The 13,004-nt window shown below is 44.8% G+C and overlaps 1 protein-coding gene across 2 annotated transcripts in view; it reads right to left on the bottom strand.

Annotated features, from left to right (window-relative positions):
• Positions 1-13,004, bottom strand: part of TGFB3 (transforming growth factor beta 3) — a 160,357-nt gene that overhangs the window by 36,274 nt on the left and 111,079 nt on the right. The window contains exons 4-5 of one of the 2 annotated variants that reach the window (XM_085626695.1): positions 8,115-8,222; positions 215-383 (exon numbers count right to left, since the gene is read on the bottom strand). In XM_085626695.1, the coding sequence (XP_085482821.1) occupies positions 215-383; positions 8,115-8,222 (277 nt within the window). The remainder of the gene's footprint in view (positions 1-214; positions 384-8,114; positions 8,223-13,004) is intronic. The other variant, XM_085626694.1, reaches the window with a different exon arrangement.

Genomic DNA, 13,004 nt, shown 5'->3' with positions numbered 1-13,004 from the left:
CGGAGACAATAGAAAACCTGGCTATTTTCACAGGCCTATGAGTAATTGATCTTATGAGCAGCAGTTCACTTCCTCTATAAACGCCATGAAACCATGTGGTGTACGTGCGCTATATAAATTCTCTTTAACATAACAGAGCAGAACAAATAGATGAGGTTCGCTGTTGGGCCTGTGTGACTGGGTGTTCACATTTCTCTCCTGAGCTTAGATTTACCTGAAACAGTAGCTTGTGTCGAGGGCTCTTTTCTTCCTGTGGCTCCGGGAGTGACTCTCAGTGCGATGTGGCGGTAACATCATGAGAATCAAATGGGGGTTGTGCTGATCTCTTTGCTTCCTCAGGCGCCCTAGATCTCCACGCCCAAAGTCATCTTCGCCATCTGTACCTTGGGAGAAAAGACAAGATTAGAGCTGCAAAGGACTTCTGGCTGGGAAGCACCCATTAGGGCTACATGGACCTCCTCTGCTCCTCCACAAATAATTTACCTTCAGATCTCTTCTCCTGCTAACAGACTATCTCAAACAGTGTACCTTCTCTGTTGGTTGTGCATGGGCTCCCTGTACCATCATTCAGACAGTGTTGATATCTCCCACATGTCACACTACTTGGGGCACGCACTAGTGTAGCCCACACCTCAAAGTACAAGTGACATGTTTATGTATAGCTACCACCCCCATCCTGCATGGGGAATGTTCTGGTGCAACTTCCACATCAGGGATTCCACTGGAAGAGTAGTGCGGTACCTCGCACTCACAGCATGTGGCACATCGTAGGAAATGTGCTTGTTTATCTCCAAGTCCACAGACTGCACAAGGCATTCATTGTGGCACCTTCCACTGCACAAATATTGTGTGAGTGCCTGGGACAGTCACAGGTGTATCTACCACACCACAGAATGCCTATGAGATGCACTACTGTATCCTCAACATCACTGACTGTATGGGGCACGCGTGGCAGTATCTCCAACACCACACATTATATGGTGAACGAACCACTGTAGGTCCAAACCACAGACTGCATAGGAATGCACTGGTGTATCTGTCACAGCCTGCATAAGGTACATACTAGTTAGTCTATGTTCATACCTCAGATTGCAAGAGATTCTATTAGTGTATCTTCAGTAGACTGCATGGGACGTGATCTGATGTTTCGCCCAAACCACAGATTTCACACCCCCAGCCCTTTCTTTTTTTTTTTTTAACGTTTTATTCATCGAGGCATAATACAACATAGTCAGTTTACTGGAATTTATACAGTTATAACTCATTACATATTCGTTTTAAATCATTTACCGCCAGGTCACTGAGTAGGTGGTCATCTCTCCGTCAACTAGGGAGTCTTTACATGACGTGGTCCCTTTTGTTTTTACTACAGGGTAGGCCCGCCAGTTGTTCATTCAACCTCTTACACCATCACCATTCCTCTCAGCCCTTCCTTCAGCCTATACAAGCTTTGCCATGCTCCCCATATTTTTGATAATTCCTATGAGCATCCCCTGCCCTCAAATGCAGTTCTTTCTGCTTCCATGCATTGATTCATGCCAACACAACACAGCGCTTTTGTTGGGCATTGCGGGCTTCTCCAGTCCCTTGTTATGCCCTTTCATCATCTCCAGTGAGCAAAGAGTTAGTGTAGCACAGATCATACCAGAATCACTGGGGATTCCCACGACTGCAAAGTGTGGGCTGAGAATATCTCTACAACCAGAACCCCAGACATCTCTACAACCTCCTGTCGTGACATTTAGATCTGCCTACATTGCCACACAGTACGGATAAAGGTGACTTTTTCTACCTCACACTTTAAGCACCTGTCCTTTACCACCAATGTGGAGTCTACTTCGGTTGTAGTATGCCTTGTGAGTATATTGAGCTGGATTAGCCACAAGTTAGCACCGGATAGTGTCTGTTCGCACTGCCTCTCACTGCACTTCCTCCAGAGTACCAATAACATCTTTCAACTTCCTTCTAAGTTCCTTGGGGGAGGTCTGGCAGATTATTTAGACTCACTCAATATGTCGAGAAGCCTACTCCCTTATCCACTGACATTGTCAGTACCCTCTGTTCCGGGGATTATTGTCTGTCATTCATGTTAGCATGAGACGATAGTGCGCGTCAAAGCTGGAAGTATCTGTACAGTTGTGTGGGTCTAGTTCAAACTCTGTTTTCACCAGGGCAACTGACTTTGTGTATAATTTTTTCCGACGTCCCCCAGATTGGAGATTCCAATGACGTCTCAACTCAGGAACCTAGTGGTCGTATAACCTATATCAACGTGGTCCCACATGTAACTGGGTCATTATAGTTAAACTCCCATCTAATGGCTGTTGAGGCGACCTTCCATGTTTTAATCACAGCAGTTGTTGCTCCTGGAAGGGATTTCACTCCCTTGCCCCATACAGTTAATGCAGGTATGTTTTGTTTCCCTTTGTCAGCCTGTCCAGCTTAATTGGGGACTTAGTATTTGCAGCATACACCCAGTCAGTGACATCTACTAAGTGGACAGCCAGTAGTAATGTTGGATATGTGGTAGTACTGTGCCTAATATAAACCAACCTGTAGAGGGCTGTGGGTTTTATTCTCTGGGTCTTATCATCCCACAGCATGGTCCTTGTTTGCTATTACATTCTTTGGATGCTGCATGATTTATCACAAAAATATCAGATTAACTGCATTTTGGAAATTCAACCATTTCTCTCCAGGCATCAGTTTATGAGTTCTGAAAATACACACATCTTCGTCTGAAATACACTGTTTTCAATTTCGGTATGCAGATATTAATTCAGCCAAGCAAAGGCTTCTAATTTAGTTGGCTGAGTGGCACACAGAAGGGCTACTTACAAGTAGCTGGGGAGCTACCTATATCTCAAGAGCCTCACTGGAGAAGCATGGCCTAGTGCATAGATGGCAGTGCCAGGTCGGTGTTCTTAAAAGCTGTGTTCTTAAATGCTTGTAGGCACTGATGGACTCCAAGCACTCCCAGTGGCGGCAGACACAAATTTAGGGTAGTAGGGCGAGTGGCGCATAGGGGGATTCATTTAAAAAAAAAAAAAAAAAAAAAAAAACCTGGTGCGTCCTGCCGCCTTGTGCTCCTCTGCGTCCACTTCCTGGTTCCAGTAGACCCTGGGCCAGCATCACAGACTCCCCATCCAATCCCTGTGCTGCTCTCACGCATGACAGCAGTGTGGGGATTGGCCTGATCAGGCAGAATCAACACTCGGTCATGCACAGGGAGTCTGTGCTATTTCTCCAATCCAGCTGTGCAAGAGAGACCTAAGTGCGCATGTCAGTTTGGCCGGCCAGTCAAACTGACATGCACACTTAAAAGTGTACATCTTTCACATCTCCCACTCCTCCTACCCCCTCCTATGGCCCGGCCAGCCCCTCCCTGCACACGCTGGCTCAGAGCCAGCAGCTGAAAAATAAAACAATATTAAAATATTATTTTATTTTTCAGCTGCTGTCTCAGCCAGTGGAGCGATGTGCCTGCACCATTGCAGAGGATCTGCCCCTGAGCACTTCAAGGAATATGAGGGGAGGTGGGCAGAAAAGATGGGATACATATAATGCATTGAAGAGGGATAGGGATACATATAATGCATCACAAAAACATTACTCAAGATTTGGCGTCTCTTCATTAATGTAAATTTGGTCATAAACATTTGTTTATGACCATATTTATCTTTTTTTTATTATTTTTACATCTGCCAGGAATTCACATAGGGATTTCTGGCTCATTTAAACCTATTTATGGGTGTGGATTTCTTTCCCATAATTGCGGAGATCTTCACAGTCATGAATCACATTCAAGGACAGTCAAGTGTGTGTTCCAAGGTGTAGTTTGCTTTTTAAAAAGTGCCCTTGCACAGGAGATCCTATTCCCACTGTGTGGAGTTCTCCGCTCTGAAGAACTCTGTAGAGTGGAAAAGGAGCTCACACAGTAGGTAACATGACCATCTCAGGAGTGCGCCTGGAAACGTGCGCCAAAAAAAACACACCTGTGCCTGGTGCAGTTCTCCAGATGTACACTTGGCACTGTTGGTGAACAGCAAAAAGAAGGAAAACCACATTCAGGTGGAGGTGAATATTTGTATCTCTACATTTACTACTTTTTTTCCCCATAAATTGGACCCTTCTGGGCATATTTACAAGCCCCTTGTGCCACCGGAGCATCACTTTTTTTTTAGCCCAAGAGGGCCCACACTGTAATCCGGAGTGAGCTCTCGTTCGTACTGTATAGATTCGAGTGCCATTCATGTCTGTTGCTCACTTACTTAGAAGAAAAGAAGAGCTGTCCCAACTTAAGCCAGTATTGTCAGGGCCACTGGAATTATGCGTCAAGGGAGAGGGCCAAATCATGCGGCAGGGTTGAGTAAAAAATTATGCGGCAAGAAAAGGCAAATTATGCAGCATATTTTGTGATAATATTACTTCATCATTTTGTCATTTTTAAACTTAACACTGTCTGGGTATTAGTTGCACCTCTTTAGTAAGAGTATAACACCCAAATACAGCAATATGCTACAGAAAGGTGACCAGTCAATGTTTGCAAAGTGCCTTCCACTGCGCAGCAACATGTGTTGCAGCTTTTTTAGTAACTTTTGAACTTATTGAGCTAGAAATAATTTTAATGCTAAATTGGGGCTCCCATTACCGCTCTCCCAGACCACCTTTGATCCACCCGCTTCTGAGCTGGACCAAAATGTGATGGGTGCCAGGGGACGGGTCCTATTTACCTACCTGTTAGAAAGAGGTATGGTTAATATGTCGCCCAATTTGACTGATCACTATATTCCCACCTTTATTGGAGAGGCATAGGAAGTACTATTAATTATGTATTCGTCTCCAGGAGCATGTTTCCCTTTATCAAGGATTGTGAGGTCCGTATCAAGCCTTATAGTGACCACAATCGTATTTCTGCTAAGATAGTGTAACTTACAGGGGACAGAAGCCTAAGCGTTTAACCATTCAGGAACTATCCACCAAAGATGCTGGGCGTAGGGTGGTCTGGCGCACAGCAAACATGAATAGTATTATGTCGCAGGTTATTCCGATTAGCTCTGCCCTGGTGTCCAGTTGTAATTATATACCACGTTAGCCAGCTCGCATCTTACAAGGTTTTGTAACGCTGTTAGATAAAGTCAAACAACTACTTTCGAAACCTATTTCCCAGTCCTGTAATCAGGCTCATTCCTGATCCGACAAGGCTTGCAGAGAGGCTAATAATACCTTAGACAGGGCTTTAAAACAAAATCCTAGAGACCAGATAGTGATAAGGGAAAGTAGGAAGCTGTATAAGCTTGCCACCAAAAAAAGAAAGGTAGCATTGAAGGAAGAGAAGTGGGATTTAGTGGTGAGCTCCGGCCTCTCGAGAGATCCTCAGGCCTTCTGGAAGGCTGTACGGTCTGTTCTATCTCCCACCCTACCAGCCGACAAAGTAACTGTCCACATCCCTCCTGAGACTTGGGTGACCCATTATGCTGGCATTTATTCGGCGGACTATGCTGCAGAGGATGCCCCACCACAGTTGAATTGAACTTGCCAAAATCTTGTTTGTAATGAAGGGGAAATCCGGAAAGCAATTGCCAACAGTAAAGGTAAGAGGCACCGGGCCCAGATGGAATTCCTCTGGATTTATTTAAGGAAGACCCAGTATTCTGGTCCCCGGTACTTACCGTTGTTTTTAATTCAGCTTGCAGTGAGGGAGTCCCAAAATCCTGGCGTTCTTCTGTGATAGTGCCTGTTTTTAAAAAGGGTGACGTGCATGATCCCAAATGCTATCGTCCAATATCTCTTCTGTCCTCTTCGGTCAAAGTAATTGGGAGAGTTGTACTAGACCGCCTCCTGGGCTGGATAATTGCAAACCAAATTTTGGCAACAACCCAGTACAGGTTAAGGAAGGGTCTAGGCACAATCGAACAGTGTCTTAACCTGCACCTCATTCTGGCCAAATATAAATATGCGAAGGGCACCTCTACTCACTTAGCATTTATGGATTTAACCAGCGCATTCGACTATGTCTCACGCTCTAAGCTGTGGGACATTTTAGTAAACATGGGTGTCGACGCGGGTCTGGTCTCCTTTCTGAGGCTGCTTCACCACAATCTTTCTGCCTCAGTGTGGTATGGCAATACTGGTGAATGCGCAGAACAGTTTAGTATTAAGCGAGGGGTGCGCCAAGGATGCATCCTTGCCCCAATCGTATTTCTCCTCTATACAAACGATCTGGAGAAAACATTAGTTACGGCTGGGGCCGATGTGCCGCAGGTTGAGAATAAGGCTGTGCCAGCGCTCCTTTATGCGGACGACGCAGTCCTTATGGCAAGGACTGCGATTGGCCTAAAAATAATAATTTCCAGCTATGTTAACTTTATGAAGGACTTGGGGCTAGAGCCAAACTATAAGAAAACTTTTGTTCTGATTTGTGGTCCCAAAAACACTAAGTCCTGTAGCCTGAATATAGAGGGTAAAAAGCTGGAAAGGATTAGTTCCTTCCCGTATCTAGGCCTGGACTTCAATGAAGGATGTATGTGGCATAGCTGCATAAATAATAGAATAATAAGATTTACACACGCAGTTGGCACTACTTATTCACTTGCAATGTCCATAGGGAAAAAGACTTTAGCCCCTATTTTAGAGATCTAGAAGCGTAAATGTATTCAGATTTTAACATATGGTATGGGGATCTGGGGATGCAGGGACGTACATGCTATGCAGCTGGAGGAGAACAGATTTTGCAGTACAGTTTTAGGAGTGCCCCCTTCTTCACCGCACTTTCCCCTCCATTTGGAGCTGGGTCTCGAGTATGTGCAAGATGTTATAAATGCGGCACCACTAGCTACCTTGAGTTCTATCTGAACAAATGAAGAAGCTGCCTTTAAATCGGGCAATTATTAGAGATTGTTTAAATTGCACTCAAGGCCTTTGCATCCCCTGGCTCCAATACATTAAAACTTGTTTTACGGATCTAGGTTATTCCTGATTGTTTGAGCACCCAGATCTAATTAGTAGAGGGGATCGACAGAGGGTTTTGGCGAGCTTCCGAAAACACAAAGAATTGTTTAGGGAATTGTTTGAAGCAGCCAAACCCACTGTCAGGGATTATTGCCCCATACAAATCCCTCCCCATATTGCACCCGTATCTTCTATATGTAAACAATGTGCATGAAAGGAATCTGTTTAGATTCATTTTGGGGTCGTTTCGTTGGTTGATATCTTTCCCCCTGGGTCAATATTTGTCGGAATCTATTACTATTTGCGCTTGTGATGAACATTGGAGTCAAACCATTTTACATTTTGTATTTTTTTTGTCAATTTTATCTCCCATTTACCAGGAACTTTTTAATACCTCTTTTGCGCGGACACAATTTTTTTTCTAAGTGCAAAGCAGCTTTGTACTTTTTGCAGCAACTCAATGATCGTGGTGTCTGTTTTGCCGTTGGCAGCTTTTTGAAGTGTATTCTAGCAAAGAGAAGGAGCATGCGGTTTTAATTTTAATGCATTTTACCATTTTTTGTATGGATTGCATTAGTATTGCTGTTAAAATATTTACCCCTGCTACTAAACTCCTCTATAAGATTTCTTTTATTATTCATGTATTTTTGGATAATAATTGCTGATACTGAGGGCTGTAGTTGTTTATTTTTTTGCACGATTGGATAATATCTGCTGCTACGTACGAACCCAATCGTTTTGCACTGTCACTTTAGTTCCGAGAAAAGGTACTGTATTTGTTTGCTGATGTATTCTTGTAAACGGAAAATGAGTTTGTATTAGCAGTGATAAGTTTGATTTTATATGATGTTTTTATCTATATGTATCTTTTATGTCCTGTCTTTAGAAGGACCAATAAAGAATTAATTGAATTGAGCTAGAAACAACATTTTTTTTGTTAAAATCTGCAGATAATGCGGTAGATAATGGATTATGTGGCAAATGCGGCAAGTCTATATTCATACGAACATTGCCGTGGACACGCAATTGCATATTTCCAGCAGCCCTGAGTATAGTTTAAGCCCGTCTAGTTCTGCAAGCGAAGGCCGTGCGTGACAATCTTCATCCATTTCCTAGAGATGTGCCTTAGATGGAAGGCTAGGTTAGCAAGGCGCTTCCCTTACCTTTAAATCTGACCTCCAGCACTTCATGTGTGTTGTCTAGGATGTCGCCATTGGGGTGGAAGGTGTTGCAGGGACAGTGCACACTTATCTCCAGGCCGAGGTTGGTCTCTGAAAAACAGAAAAGAAGATGGAAACCTTTGTTTTGCAGGTCAGTGCAGGTGCACGCTGCTCGGGGAATGAGACGTGAACATGTGGACATTATTAATGGCGTCATAAAGTCATGGGCTGCAGAAGAGCTACGGACTTTTAACTCCTGGGGCTGCTTGTACAGCCATCTTCCCTTGCCACTTAGAGAGTTATAGAGGCGATATTAAAAGATAAAAACCCAAGGGAGACCTGCTAGGGTAAGTACAGGGATTAGACTGGGAGAGAAATCCCACAGCAAGGCCGCATTACACTGTTTACACTCCACAAGGAGAGGGGTTGAGTTTCATGTTGAGTGCCTGTTGGGCAAAGCACCTGCTGCAGAGAATTATTTCCAATGCTGGTGGGTCCACACAGCCTCTCCTCTTTCCGAAGTCACTAAAGCGAATCCCATTGAGTTGAAAGTAGTCACATCCATTAGCACCCTGTGTGGCACGCTGAGAATGGCTAGAATGCTGCCACTGTTTAGTGTTGCCAAGCTACATACTTTAGACATCAGGTCCATGATGCAGACGGAGACAGTGGACATGTATATTTTTAAGTGTTAGTGTGATTATGGGGGCTTCTAATAGCATTTCCACATTCTTTCCATTAACAGCTGTCAAATAGTGTGGCCCTGATTGCGCGCCCTCATCTCAGGCGGATATTCGCAAAGTGTGCAATTAACAGCAGCTAACATCCTCTGCAGGGCTTTAACCACACTTAATGCCCTGAGTACGGAGCAATAACTCTTTCCTATTTGCAGTGTTGTGAAACTTCAAAGGCTGCACTACGAAGGGCTACGTAAATAATCACACAATCAGCACTGACAACAAGTATTAGTCTTAAAAGAAATATATATGTTTCTACTTCTAATGAACTCATTATTTGTCAAACCACAACTCGCTGCGGCATTTAAAACTATGTCCCAAACCTTGGGAGTAATAGCTTTGATCAAGCCTATAGTCCAATACTGTCCAAGAAGGAGTTAGACATACCTTAAATATATCACTTTGTAAAAGCGTCATATAATTTCAATCATCTTGCTATTCTAACATCTGCCTAATTATTGACATTAATTTCCCTTCTATTTATATGTATTTGCTTTTTAAACTATATACACATATTGCTATAAAACTGGGGACTTGCGCCGCCAGAGTATCACTTTTTTTGACGCTGCAGCAGCGTGAGCCTCCCAATCGTATCTATGAGGCGACTCAAAACCACTCCGCGTGGCTTTGCATGGCCTCATACACATGGAGTACGACAAAGCAGCGCAAGTTACTGCCTTACCTTACTCTGCATCAAGCAGGAATTCCATGGGCGTTAAGTTGAGTTTATCCACGCAGCATCCATGGATTTTGACACTGCCTCAGATTTACTTAATCACGTAAACCTGGGTCAGCACCAAATCCTTATGCCTCCTCAGAGAATTCTGCAGCACACGTAGAAAGAAAAAAACGACTCTCTGGATTGTTTTGTGCAGGAAGGCCCTTCCTGCACAAAAACAATTCTGCCTGCAACTGAGGCACCCTTGCACCATGGTGCCTAAATTGGCGCTAGGCAACAAATTGTGTGCCAGCATAGGGGGACAGGGCAGCAATACACCGTATTTCATAAATACGGTGCACTCCTGCCCTTTCACATTGGCATAGGGGCAGTGCAGCAAGAAAACTTGTGGTGCTGCCCTACGCCAATTCCTCATAAATGGGGCCCCAGGTGTTGCCTTTTGACTCCACCACTTTTCAAAGTCAGCTGTTTGTACAACGACATACGTCTTCAGCTTTTCCAAAATGGCAACAGAGTCCCAACTCTATTGGGTGCTTGTTCCAAAGTCAGCGCTAAACTCCTGCTAACTACCTGACGCCAGAGGTTGACTCAATAAATCGATTCACTCCACTTGGGAACTGCCAGCACTCTGTGGCGGCTTATTTCATTTCCGAGGTTCTAGTAATGCTCGTTCACGAGATATAATGTAGTCACTGGCCATAAAGATGTATAAGTCAGGGCAGACATGCAAACCGACTGTTGGGGAAGTGTGCACACTCCTGGGAGATAGTGAATGTTTGATTTTTTTGAAAACTGTAAAGTACTTTCTTCTTAGAGAGTGGCGGTGGGGTGGATTCTCAGTTAAATCATCAACATAATCTAGGCATGCCCCTATGACTCTCCTTACAAAGTTGGCCTTGCACCTAGGAGCAGCCCCTGCAGGTAAGAGCGGTGAGGCGGGATTCTACAGACAACGTGGGAAAATTAATTATTTATTTAAATTTTCCCCTTTGCATCGTCAGTCGAATCCTCCCCCCACTCCACCCCACCGCTCTTACCTGCACGGGCCGCTCCTGCTTGCACCTCTCCTGCAGTAATGGTTGGATCTTCGGAAGCAATGTGATATAACAGATGCAGCTTCTGAAGGCCGAGATTATCTGTTGTATCTGATAGAGACATCTAGCTGCTGATTCTTTAACTTTGAATTCTCCCAAGGCTCCAGTCTGGATCCAGAAATGTTTCAGCAGTACCTCTGTGCACAGGGACGGTGTCGTATGGCTCAACTGTGACGTCCTGATGTCAGTGGAGCCATATAAGTCCCCTCATGCATGGGGACATCGGTTTCTTCTTTTCCACGCTGTAACGCGGATCCAGAGAAGTAATTTCTCAGGTCGTTTTTTCCTGACCTACTTCGACACCCGGTGTCAGTGGAACTGTGTGCCCTTGTCTGATGTTGACAGGTTTCAAACCTTGTGGGTTTTGTAACTGACATATGTCGGTGATGGACCCGCATACTATTTGTATGTGGTGTTTAGGTGAACACCACGACGCCGAGGATTGTGGTTCCTGCCAGAAGTTAAAACCGAAGTCATTGAAGGAGCAGCGTTTAAAATTGATGGCGGCACGCGAATCGCAATCCTCGGAGGCTTCCCAGCCTCGGTCTTCGTCGTCCCGGAAAGTGCATGTGCACGGTCGATCTAGGAACAGAAGCCAGTCTAGAGTACCTCGTTCTCCAGGGAAGTCGAAAGGTAAAGGGCGGTTGAAGTCGCGGCAGTTTCGGACTTCACCGCGTGGAGACTCTGTCTCCCTTGCCTCCTCCCGCTTGATGGTTGAGAAAGTCAGACGCGACTCCGCACCATGTCACCCTGTATTTCCGGGAGCCGGGGCATCAATGGCTCAGATGAGGGAGTATTATGATTCCTTACACCTTATCTATGGGACCCCATCTCCCTCTGGAGTGCTTCCAGGCCCAAAGGAGGTGAGTGGGATGCCGTTGGAGGAATGGTCCTTAAAGGTTGGGCCATTGGAGTCGAGGGATCGGTGTCGGTCGACGTCACTTCAGCGCAGGCTCACAGTCCTTCAGGATCTTTGCTGTGACACAGTTCTTTGACCAGCCAATTCCAACATTGACATCGGATGCGGATTTGGCTGTGCAAACTGAGGGGATTATACAGTTTTATAGGATTTATGGGATTCTTTACAGAACATGCTCCCATTCCTTCCGGATAACCCCCGGGCTGAGGTAGGCAACTTGGTTAGAGATGGTCAGCAAGCTACTAGGCTTGCCATAAGGTGTGGCATGGACACAAAGGACTCTGTTGGTCGGGCCATGACATCTGCAGTGGCGCTAAGGCGTCTGGCTTGGTTGGCATCTTCGAGGTTCTCAGAGGCTGTCTAGTCGGCTTTGGCCGACATACCATTTGATGGTGCCTGTCTTTTTGGAGATCAGGCAGATGCGGGGTTAAGACACTTCCAAGGACGACGTAGAACTACAGAGTAGTAGCCCTGCATTTCTGTCACTGTGTTCTTTGCTTGCCTTTAGGCTTGAGATGTATGGTTTTGTTGGGCAAAGTGTAGCCTTATTAGGATGTTGTATATGTCCAGCTTTGGTTATCAGTCCTACAATGTGTACTCCGGTGAGGAGGGTGGTTATGACATCAGTGTCATTTCTTTTTTGATTAGTAATGATTTCAATGTCTGAGGGAGGTTGCCTTTGTTTCCTGGCCTTTGAGGATAAGTTTTCCACTCAAGAGGCTATCATTAAGAGACATGACTTCCTTTTGGAAGCGAATCTGTTGCATGGTTCTTAGAAGCAGTTCAGTGTGTTCATTTAGAGACATGTGGTTATGCCATTTGTAGGCTGGTGTATAGTCACTCTTTGGTTCTACTCTTAGAGTAATAAGTGCTTCAGCAAGTTGAAGCGTTGCTCTGGCTCAGAGAATATGCTTGCATTATTTGAATGTTATTTGCATGCAAATTCCTCATTTATGGCAAAGGAACAGTGTCTAGTGAAGACATAAATATTACCTCAACTGCAGGCAATTATTCTCCCTGCTCAATATTGTGGTGCTGTAAATTGGCAGCCAAAGGTTTATTATGATGTATGGGTTGGGCCAACTTGTCCCAAGGCCGATATAAATTTGAAGGCCTGTTGTCCTTGACCTCCGAAAATATGTCCCAGGGTGTCGGGCCGGTTTGGCCTCCAGCCAGGCCGCCAATAAAGGTCTGGGAGACACTTTTATAATAAAGGATTTTTTGACTTTATAGTAAGTTTCTCTTCTTCCTATGATATTCTTGATATACTCAGCATTACCTGTCTTCTGGAGGGAATGTACCTATTATTTTCTGCATTCCTAAAAATTAGTTCGGCATCACGACTGTTATTTCTTGTGGTGTCTGTTATTTAGGATACCATTTGACAGGCAGCTTTTTCTTACGGCAAGTCACCAGCGGTGTTTTGTTGGTGGCAGAGTACGCCCTTTCTTCTCTCTGGGTTGC

This window comes from Triturus cristatus, chromosome 9, assembly GCF_964204655.1.
Source record: "Triturus cristatus chromosome 9, aTriCri1.1, whole genome shotgun sequence".
Classification (NCBI taxonomy): Eukaryota; Metazoa; Chordata; class Amphibia; order Caudata; family Salamandridae; genus Triturus; species Triturus cristatus.
Note: the sequence above shows the minus strand (reverse complement) of the source record. Positions and strands in the feature narration are given on the sequence as shown.